The 11,795-nt window shown below is 43.6% G+C and overlaps 1 protein-coding gene across 4 annotated transcripts in view; it reads right to left on the bottom strand.

Annotated features, from left to right (window-relative positions):
- spag9b (sperm associated antigen 9b) overlaps positions 1-11,471 on the bottom strand; it is a 36,176-nt gene extending 24,705 nt beyond the window's left edge. For all 4 annotated transcript variants that reach the window (XM_079182422.1, XM_079182421.1, XM_079182420.1 and 1 more), the window contains exons 1-3: positions 10,691-11,471; positions 3,952-4,072; positions 1,450-1,520 (exon numbers count right to left, since the gene is read on the bottom strand). In XM_079182422.1, coding sequence (XP_079038548.1) covers positions 1,450-1,520; positions 3,952-4,072; positions 10,691-10,990 — 492 coding nt within the window. In that variant the 5' untranslated portion in view covers positions 10,991-11,471. The remainder of the gene's footprint in view (positions 1-1,449; positions 1,521-3,951; positions 4,073-10,690) is intronic.
- Positions 11,472-11,795: the final 324 nt, after the last annotated feature.

Raw genomic sequence — 11,795 nt, forward strand, 5'->3', positions numbered from 1 at the left:
ACTTCTAAAAGGGATTCAGGAAACAAAACTAAAAGTTGCTACCAAACTACGGTGTATTTGATTGTAACTCCTGCCATCTTTAACGGTCACTCACCTGAAGTAGACTGTGTCCAGACACAGCTGTGACAGTTAGACTGTGTAGCAACAGTGTGTAGGTGACAGCTTCTCTATTCAACATTATTCAGATCAGCAGTTTGCTGCTGAGGCCTGAGAGCATCTGTTAGTGATGCATAATGTATAACAGACCACAGCGGACCAATGGTTTAGTAGACACATAATTCATGTTTGGATACTTTATGTTTTAATCATCTTCAACTAGCCCCACTCCATTCCACACCACTCACAGTACAGACATTCAGATGTGTTCTCTCTTCAACCTTTTATTAGTCGTGTTTTCATTCAATTGTCAAGCGAACTTTTGAAATGCAGGGAAAAAAAGAAATGCCTATTAGGCTCATTTCCATCAACTGGTTTGGAGCGAGTAAACAAGGCTGCATACTTTGGCCAGAGGTTGGCAGTGTAGGCTACGCTTCACGCATGGCTGTAATCTGACAGAAACAGAGTCGAAGAAGAAGTTGAGGTTGCGAACTGGAAAAAATTAAACAGGGATCTGTTTAAAATCGAGCAAGTTTTGATTGTTCTTTCATGTCAGTTGGTATTGGACATGTTTCATGCCGTCCGGGGACAAGGCCGATATAGATATATATATCAGGGAAGACACAGACAGCTGATCAGTCATGTGAGTTCAATGTTGGCTACATCAGAACTTATTCTGCAAAGGTGTTTCCCTAATCCATTTAGAGCATCAACTCTTTTTTGGCAAAGACAAAAAGTAAAGCAAGCGTAAAGATTATGGAGGTTTAATCAGATGTTGCAGTCTCCGTACAGGTTTTCTAATCAATACTTAAAAAAATCTAAAATGCACATAAACATACGTGAATGGAAACACAGCTACGGTCACTCCATTTTGTTCACTTATTACTGCATTTCATCTGGACTGCAGTCTCAACACAACCCCCTTCTCATATTTCTGCACATAATGCATGTTGAGCGGGGTGGCAGCAAATGAAGAATTAATTAATGCATTCAGTGTTTCCCCTTTATATGTTCTTGAAAAGCTCACTGGCATCACGTGGCCACAATCTCAGTAAATAAAGCCAGAGAAGTTCCTCCAGGGCCGACTTCCCTCTGGACACTACATGACATTACAGAGCTGGTTTGTGAGCCACAGAGCTCAGCAGGTCAGAGGGATTCTTGGGGTCTTTCCCCACCCAGGTCCTTGTGTGATTATTCAATTTGAGTCAGTGACCACCTCTAATATATCCCATTATTATTTCATATTCAGACATTATCGGTTATTGTGTTGAGAAAGGAGCCACTGTATGTATGCATGAGTGTGTAAGCACACGCACAGGTGAACCAGCTTGTTGACTAAACAGACGGGCATACCTCAGTGTGTCTCTGGTGAAGGGTGTTATACTCCTTCTTGAGCTCCGCTTCTCTCTCGTCCAACCTGCCAACTGGACGACAAAAGAGAGACGGTTATTTAAAGCACACATGAGAAAAGAAGGCACAGGATCGCAGCCAGATTTACTGACAAATCTGCAATTGTTCTATAGGAACTGACCAATACAAATACAGAAATGATTTGACAAATCATGGTCCAGACTGTTCAAACTGATTTTGTATCATTTAACTCTGTGGTTCTGGATGTGGTGGTAGAGCAGCAGCTGCAGTAACATATCAGAGCCAGAGGAGGGCCACCGTGCATCAACAAACCCCTCTGAGGCCACACCAAGCTCTCTGAATCACAGGCTCAGCTATGGAATCAAACTCATTAAAACAATCAGCATCAACCCAGCTTAAAATGTCAAACAAACACTCAACATCATCAACGGCTGATGGGACTTTGACAGCAATAATGATGCAAACATTTAAATCTATGCTTAATGACAGATCAGCTCCTTGGGTCTCTGATTACGGAGGTCTAAAAGGTTTCATTTGAATGTACTACGTATGTGGTTTGTAATGATAAAAGCAACCTCGGGGTGAAGAATAGAAGTGAATGTGGAGTTACCGTCTACTCAAAAGGAAAAACAATAGGTCATAAACAATCCACCTGTCTCTACAGAGCCACCCTCAGCCTCAGTCGTAGTCCATTGTCCATCTCAGCCAAACAAAATGTTCTCGAACAAAAAGGTCGACTTAATCCGTAAAAGTGAGAGTTACAACTCATGCTGAGGACCCTTCATACTTCATAGCTCAGTTTTTAAGTCAGAAATAACCTTTTCTTTCTCTCGCTCTCTCTCTCTCTCTCTCTCGGGTGTTTAACGAGAACTAAGTACAGGATTTAGAGAAAAACACCTGAGCAATGAAGAGTGACAGTACAAACAGCAGCTGCAGAGAGTGATGTAAACCGTGATTCAGTGTGCTTATGAGAGGGCTGATAGAGGAACTAGTGGTTAAAGAGCGGAGCAGAAATAACCCAGGTCACATACGGAGGTGTGTAGAGTAACAGGAAGTGGTCCTCCAGGAAAGCCCCACACGAAATGCCTGAATATGTCGCTGAAAGAACCGATCTTCTCAAGAATGTCCAATAAAAAATATATAGAAAAAACATGAAATACTTTTAGAGGTGAAGAAGTGATTGTTAGGTTGTGGCCACAATGATTCAACACTGAACAAACGGTTATTTGATGGGGAATATTTCTGTTTGTCGTCAAGTCGGCAACACCGACCGCCCGTCCCTTCAGGCCTTCCTTCAAAGCCACTCCCCCCACGTTATCGTAATGAACATAACCCACGAACACGACTACTGTTGGTGCAGAGAGAGCAGAGCGCGGCTGGTAGGCCGTACAATCGCCCAATGAAACGATTGGAATGGCTTAATACAGTTCTGTGACAGAAATTGATACCGGGTTTCTTTATGCGAGTTATTGATTGCTGTCGAGATGTAATGAGAATTTCAACAAAAAATGTCTTTGAAGAATATTACCAAGCCTAGCTTTAATATGCTCATTTATTTTCTACTTCTCAATTAATCGTTAGGTCTGTAAAATGTCAGAAAATAGTGAAGAAATGACAATAATATCGTTCCAGAGCCCAAAAAATGTCTTGCTTTGGCTGACCAAAAGTCCAAAAGACATTCAGGTTACTGTGACATACGACAAGCAGCAAAATCCTCCTATTCTCCCATATGTAACGAAATAGGAAAATGACGGTGTGTTCAAATATGTCCCTGTGTGTGACTCACAGAAAAGAGGAAGTGTCATATCGAAAGAAATAAGAAGACATTCGCTCTCAATTTTCCCTGAGCATGTAGGAGGTGTACGTTACGGTGCTGTGCTGGACAAACAAGCAGTCACACACCGTCAACAGTGCAGTCATGCACACATCATGAGGGCTGTTTCTTTTCTTTTTTCTTTTTAAATGGTAAGGGTAGCACGCTCTGGAGACTTCAGGAAGACTAAAGTCTCTCCTGGACATTTAAGTCTTTCCTAGCTCAGAGAAAGACAGAATGATCGCTCACTTTTTATATTCATGTTTTAGACATTTAGCCGTTCCTTTGATTTAGAGACAGAATGCTACTAAAAAAGAAAAAAAAGTAGAAGGCGGCTAGAACCTTAGCTCCCTAAAATCCTCTTGTACTCCACACTAAACCTTTCTAGGTTTGGAATATGTTTGGTCTGTTCTCTTACAGCATATTTAGCAGACAGGGCTGGCAAACACTCATTGTATGTTACTTCTGGACTCTATTCAGTAGAGACATGGGAGTCACTCAGCCCTCCAGCACATCAGGCTGACAGTCACAAGACCTGCAAACGGTCCATGCTGCTCACAGGATATCTGGCCTGTGTGTGTGTGTGTGTGTGTGTGTGTGTGTGTGAATGCGTTAGACTTTCCAGTATAATAGTGGTAAAGTATAATAGAAACCAGCGTCTGTGGACTTACTCTGATCTGCATAGTTTTTAGTCTTCAGCTCGAGCTGACGCGTGTGCGACTCCAACACCACCAGTCGACACTGGAGATCTTTCTTCTCGCCGTCCTGGGAGTCCTCCAAGGTGATGTACCTCTGCAGAAAAAGAGAGGAAACGGAGGGAAGGAACACAGCATTTATTAAACCGAAGCGCTGGAATTCACACAAGGGCAGTTAAACTCCCAGTGAGGGACTGATGAGATGATTTTGTGTATAGCAGCAGCAGGAGACAGACGTGTCAGCTCCTCTTAGCCAGTCTGACATCTGCTTCAGCTCTGAGTGACCACAGCCGTGACCATCGATGACATCGAGCCCTTCCAGTGTGCGTGAAGTCGAGTTGGGGGTTGAAATGGAGACGTTATTGACGAAATTCCAAAATAGAGCATCTGTCCATTGTGACAGTTATTTAAGCTCTCTGCACAACAGGTGCACATCGCCAGCCTTCTCACCAAAACAAAAAAGTGGCAACAGCTTGTGTGTGTTTGTGTGTGTGTGTGCACAGACACAGTTTCATGGGCATGTTAGAAACAGTTGATAATAGCATCAAGGTTGTTTTTCTGAACCTCAGCCCTTCTCTCGGGGGATGTGGGACTAAGACCTGGATGAGCGTCTATCAGGAGGAACTAGATGAACCATCTCACAGCACACTGGGCCCACTGCCTGAAGATAAACTTAAATATTCGTCATCTGATGCCAGGCAGGCAAATGGGTATCCGTGGTCAGGGTTCAAGAGACAGAATGGACACTTGGGGACTTCAACCCAGCTTCCCAAAAGGGCCCCCGGCTCCAAACCCACCGTTAAGTCCAAATTGAATCCATGTAATGGCGGGTCAATCATTGCTCCCTGGAGCCAGTTTACACTTGGTTTGTGAACAGATTAGATCAGGTGAAACTTTATAGAGCTCTGATGGAGAGCGGGCCTCTGAAGGGACAAATGTCTAAAGAAAGTGAAGAAGAACTAGAACAAAAGTAAATGCGGACATTAACCTGACAGCAACACATCAGCGGCTTTATTTCCACACTTTGCTATATTACACAATCCTTATGTGCAGGTGATGAAGATGAAGGTGACTGGAGAAGGTGTGTGATCGTCACCATGGTGACTCCTCTGCTCCAGTGAGCTCTGATACTCATCAGCTGTTCACAGTCTGTCTGTGTTCAGTACGCTGAATCTGTCACGATGGAATATAAACCACGAATGAAGAAATAAAGTCGTGTTCGCCGCAACAGTTTAACTCACAATCGTACTTGGTGGATATCTGCACAGTATTGGAAGATTATTAAAAACTAATGACGCTCTGTTCTGCATTTCTTTAACGCTACGGTATTTTACAGATGATGATCATTTCATCAGCTGACGAGTGTCGGTAGTTCAGTCTCTCCTCTGCGCTGATGAAATATCAAGCGAAGTTTGACTTGAGGTTTGAGTTGGTTTACATCTTTAACAGTTGAAATGTGCTCACAGTTATCTACAGTTCAAGCACAAACAACACTGCTGGTTTGACTGTTAATGATAACGAGAATATATAAGAGCAAAGTGACGTGTGATATGAAGTAAAACTAAACGTGAGAGGCATCATTATACATGTAATGACGCTTCTAACGGTTCATTTCTACTTGGGTCAGTTTCCGTGCGGGTGCGCACATTCTCCCTTCGAGTTAGTGTTTAAAGATCACAACTTTCTGCGTACTTCAGGGCTCGTTTTAGGCGTACGCAAAGGTTATAAATGAGACCCCAGGTCTGTAGATCATGCTGAGTAATCCAGTCAGTAGGAGGCAATTTTAGATATTGGGGCGAACTGACCCTTTAACATTCAAACTGTTCAGACGAGTAAATGTGAACGGCCTAAAAAATACTGAATTCTAAAAAGAAGAATTAAACGTGTTTGTGCTGCTCTGTGGTTTGGTTGGTTCTCTTATTGGGAGCTCATCTATAGATGCCTCAGCTGATGGCGGAGTCAGGTGTCTGATGACAGGCCTGTAAACATGCAGTCTTGTGATGTGGGCCCCGGGCAGGGGATGGATATCATCTGCAAGGAGATGAGGATCACCTGAGCGCCCCGATACAAAAAGCCTCTTCATACGCACATCACATCAGGGCTGGTGTCAACCAAAGGTGGTTCTTCAAAGTGCTTATGTGAACTCTCAGACACCACGTTGCTTTTGGTTCTTTTTTTAAACACAATTCAGTCGTTGATGGGCCGAGAGAGATGTTTTTCTCCGCCTTTGGGCTTTTATATGAATAGATTTTGCCTTATTGTGAATTTTAGTTTAGTTAGGGGGTGAGGAAATTATTTGGGTCTTGAGGGAGAAAGATTCACGGGGGCCCAGTGGGGCCTGAGAGCACCTGGAGTACTGAGGTATTGGTAATAATGCAGCATTTCACATGAAAATCTACTAAGAGCATTAACATAGCATTGGGCTAGACTACAGACAGGAGGGGGTGCCCCCTAATCTGCTACTAGACATAACTACACCGCAAACAGTTACAGAACTTAGTTTCTGATCCTTAGAAGGATTTGATGAAAAAATCTCATCAGATTTACATCAATTAACACCATTAAAGAGTAGCACACTGCTATGCTGACATGTAATGAAACCCGATTGTATCAACACATTCTTTGAGAACAACTCCCAACATCTTCCTCATTCACACTGCTGCTCATCATATGACAACGCTCCAGAGAATGAGTGTTCCAGCGTTTTAACATGCACTCTTCCCCCTACGCTGCATGTATAATGCTCCCTTTGTCCCAGAGTGCCAGACACACACACTCAAACACACACACACGTGGCTCCAGCACTAGTGCGTGCGCACCCACTCAGACAGGGCTCCACTGTATTGGCACTCAATTGACAGAGAGTCAAATCAACTCCTTCATGTGTTTTTGGCGGTGGGTTGATAACGGGGCATCTTGGACAACACGGGTCAGTAAGGCCTTAGTCCCGCCCACCCCAAAAACATATATTGATGATGTTTAGCAGGTATGTTTACCATGTTAGCATGCTAATATTAGCTTATTAACACTAAAGTACAGCTGACGAGAGGACAGAAGTCAGGGGGATCACCAACGACGGTAAGATTCATCAGCTGGGGACCATTAATGTCTGTACAAAACTACATGGCTATCCAGGAGTTACTGAGATATTTCATTCTGGAACAAAGTGATGCGGCCAACCGACTTCACGTCGCTCAAAACCTCATGTTTCTGTTTCTAATCTTTCACACACAATTTTGCTGATGTCATATGAGGCTATGCTACAGTGTGTAACTCATGTGTATTACTAGATGCCATGTTGATGGTCCATTATGATCAATCAGCTAGCATTATATGCTAGAAGGCTGTGGTTGTTTGCAGGTCAGCCGACAACCCTGAGAGGGCAAAAGTAGTGAGGGAAGTGCCGTTTCTCCCCAAGAATTTCCTGCCTTGCCTTTTCCTCTCCTCCGCTGAGACAAACTACTACGAGGAGGTATTCCTCCGGGCTCGCAGCAGAGAAAAGCAGGATTTGGCTCGTACGATGCGTTTGTTTGGTAAGATTAATGTGCCTCTTTGCTTCAAGAGTGGTTTGTCACCCAAATGGGCTTAGCTTAGTAACAGTCTGTAAGTAGCTTCTTTGGTGTTGTTAGGGGGACGCTTTGCATTCAAACAGTCTGAGTGTGTGGAGGATTAAGTGACAGTTTAGCCGTGTGAAATGCGACTGGTATCAACACTGCTGTCTGAGTGTCTGAGGGATTATGAAATGAGGGAGATGTGAAAAGGCGGGGCAAGGTTGTGTGTATGTCTCTACATGTCGGTGCGCACACAGACTTGCACTAAAGCATACGCTGCTTTATGGACTATTTGACTCTAAATGGACCATAATTTACTAAATGAACATCATGCTGTATTGAAGAAGACTTAAAACTAGAGATTGAGACCATAAACTCATGTTTACAATGTTTACTGAGGGAATAAATCAAGAGAGAAGTAGAGTCATTTTCTCATAGACTTGTATACAATCAGAGGAGTCGCCCCCTGGTGGACATTAGACAGAATTCAAGTTCAAGACACTTCAGCATTGGCTTCACTTTTCAAAACAGAGGTTGCCGCCTGCAAGTTTCTTGCAAAAGCACCGCTCTATAGATACGTTTCCATGCAATTGTCATTTGCTTCAATAAAGATAATTCTAAAAGTTTGACTTCAATGAATGAAAGCATTATCAAAATAACTAACACTCCCCTCATCCTTGGCATCAAATGCTTGCTCAGATTTTAAAGCTGGTTTAGTTATTCGTTGATCAGATATTTTCCTCATCTCCATTAGAAAACATCATTAACGTCATCCTGGCACAGTCATGAGCTCTGTAGCCATAAAAGCCACATCCTGAGCTGCGATTGTCCAAGTTCCTAAACTGGAACACAAGCTGACCTCTGACCTCTAGAGGATGTAGAGTCAGAGGGTGAGACCTAGGACCTCGTCCCAGCATACCAGAATATTACTGATCACGCTAACAGGTTGGCTCGCTGTGTGAGGAACTAGTTCTTCAAGGTGTCAGGTATTTGACACACAGGAGCGAGAAGGAACAAGGCTGTATGTAAGCCCATAACATAGCAATGGAAAATACCATGTGCACGAGTCTACCCAAAGCCTGAGCAACGTGTTACGACAAGACATAAATTATTAACGCACCGCTTTGTGACCTGTTGGGCTCGTTCAACGTTGAACTGTCAACGGTCGAATGTCAACAACTCAGCAAATACTGAGAGTCAAAACTCACACAAATTCATTAAGAAATACATTTGGGGGGGGGGGGGGGGTTCTTCACAATAATAATTCACTAAAATATTTCCATCATTTTTCCAGTCTAAATCATGTTGGCAACAGTTAATTCTGCTGGGATTAAATGCGCAGAGGTTGGTCAAATAATTGAGCAGATTATGTGCAAAACCCTGCAGTAGTTCAGGGTTATTAAAAATGCTTATATGAGCGGCTGCTCGTGTGCATAACACATGAGGAACAGTGTGGGTGAGGATTAAGAGCAGACATACTGTGGGTTTGACCTTTAAAAGAGACAAAAAAAACCACACCTCAAATTTTGAAAAATAGCCTTGAGGCAATACAGCTACAATCCGTTCTGATTTAAAGGAGAACAGGGCAGTTATAAGCTATAGATTTTTATTTAGATGTATTTTAGAATCTTGATTCTGAACTTCTGTTTCGTTTTAGTTTGTTTTCAAGGTGCAGCTTACGTTTCGGGTTTATATCATCTGGAGACCATCAGTTTAGATTTGTGTTACGCGTGTACTTCTTGAACTTCGAGTCGAGCCCACGGCATTGATCTTAAGCTGGAAAGAACAAACCATGCATTCAGCATTAGCACGACAATACATTCAACATTCAAACAGCAGCTTTCTTGGTCACAGATTTTAACCTCGACTACAGCTGAAACCACAGGATGGTTTAGAGCCGTGTGTGAGACTAAGCGGAGAGAAGTGACTGCAGCAGCAGTCATTCAACGAAGTATAAACGCATACCACATTAAACGTTAAAAGGGAAGATCCACGTCATAAAGCAATTCATATAGAGTTATGTGTGATGGCAAAGTACAGGAACTACAGAGTCCATCACCACCTGACGAAGGCAAAGGACCGGACTATGGTTACTACTATTGCAAACGTTTTGTAAAGATGAACATGTAGAATAGCCAGTAAAGGGTAAATGACTCCGCTCACTAAATGTTTTGTTCATTGTTCTTAAAAACATTTCTAGTTTGGTTCGGTGTGCCTGGCTGAAATGGCAACAAAGGCTATTTCTCTGTCACTTTATTTCAGACAGGTAACAGGAAAAGGGAGGGAAAAGTGCACGTGTGTGTGTGTGTGTGTGTGTGTGTGTGTGTGTGTGTGTGTGTACAGGAGCAAAGCCGGGAGTTATGAGTGTGTTGCCTGTTGTGGTTTTAACAATGGCTTAGAGTCTGTGCATTCAAAGTCTAATACTGGATGACTGCTGTGGAACAGGAGATGGTGTATACAGCATCACCCAGACTTCCACACCGTGCAGTAGAACATCACCGGGACTACCACTGTGAATGTGTCATTGTCCAAACACAGACTACCCTGTAGTGGGGGAAGTAATGACGAGCGTGGCAAGAGGTCAGTCATTTGGGTTGAAATCAAATGAGAGGATCACCAAGGTTCACATTTGAATGGGAGGCGGAAGAAATCAGACAAATCCCTGATTTGGTTTTTGCATATATCTGTGGATCTGAGGCTACGGTGGTGCTGAACTGTGGGTCCAGGGACTGGCTGGTGTCCATTCTGGTGTGAACCTGAAGCTCAAGTACAGTATGTGCTTCAGATGTGATAACACGGTCAGCTGCTCTCTGGTACAGGGAACTAATGAGTCCAACACATCAAGCTGTGTTTCTTAAAAACAGGGTTTAAAGCAGCTATTCTTTAAATTGGCCTCTGTCAAAATGACCGATAGTGGGCCGAGGCAAGTATCAACAACCACTTCTAAGGTGCCTTCAAGCATGCCAGGAATGGTTACTATATTGCATTAAAAAAGTACTAATTCGTGCTTAATTAGATATAATATGTGACGTTAGTCGATAAGCACCGCGTATTGCCAGATATTGGTATTGGGTTTAATCATACCAAAGTTCATAATACGAGCCTCTAATAATCCATAATCCCGGGTTATAAGTGAGTTTTGGCAGCTCCGCGGTGAGACCCACCTCCTCGGTGTGTTTCCTCAGCGCCTTCTCCCGCTCGTACTGGGTGACGAGCTGCTCGTTGTCCTCCCTCAGCAGCTCCAGCTCCACTTCGTGCTCCTGGTTGACAGCGAACACAGAGTCCAAGTTCTCCAGCACGGCGACGACCAGCGGCATCAGCTCCTTCACCACGTCCTCTCCGTATCGCTCGATGAGCCGCTCAAACTCTCGGTATATGGAGCCGGCCAGACCCGAGACCCGCTCGGACATCATGGTAGCGCTGCCCGAGTCGTCCTGATACAGGACTACGTCGTCCAGCTCCATTTTTCTCGCCTTCCACTTGCACTTCGTTCCCCAGCTAACGTTAATAAGCTAGCCGCAAGCTTCGGCACCAACGGCTGTCCGCCTAAAGGCTGTCCACCTTGCTACTTTAATGCAACGAAACGGCGTTCCTAAAACATGGCTCGGACGGTGTGTACTGTACAGAAGAGACAGTGTACTTCATAAAAAAAGTCTGTATTCCGTGGTCGTCCGGACGGCTGACTTTATAAGCTCGCTAGCCTCGCAGCTAACAGGACTGAAAAGTCTTTACTTGGCTCCTGATTAGTTTCCCTGTGTCCAACAGATGAGCTCCTGCTGCTGCCTTCATGGGCCGTCGGAAAGATTGCGATGAACGCGGTTAAACGAGACAGAAAAGTAGTAAACACTGTAGAAAGAACGTCGGGTTGTAGTTTATTTCAGAGGTTACCGGATATACAGAAGAAGAAAAAAACAAAAGCTACAGCACCACGCTTTAGCGAATGAGTGTGACCACTGTCAGCCCGTTAGTGAATATTGTTTATTTCATGTGACCTCTTGCTCATACAGCTGTAGAGCTGCTTTTATGTGACGTTTAAGGGGCGGAGAAAAAAAAACGTTTCAACAACGGATTAAAAGATATCCTGGTTTATTTTGTAGCTGTATCTCTCATGGGTGGTATCTCTAACCCTAACTATTAAATGTCCCACTTTTGTCACATTTATTTACCTCACAAATTGATTTCAGTCGCTGGCTTACTACATATTTCCTTCTTGTCATTCTACAGCACAAACAATGTAGTCATGTTGTTCCGCCACGTGATTTCTTACGT

Source organism: Pholis gunnellus, assembly GCF_910591455.1.
Source record: "Pholis gunnellus genome assembly, chromosome: 21".
Classification (NCBI taxonomy): domain Eukaryota; kingdom Metazoa; phylum Chordata; class Actinopteri; order Perciformes; family Pholidae; genus Pholis; species Pholis gunnellus.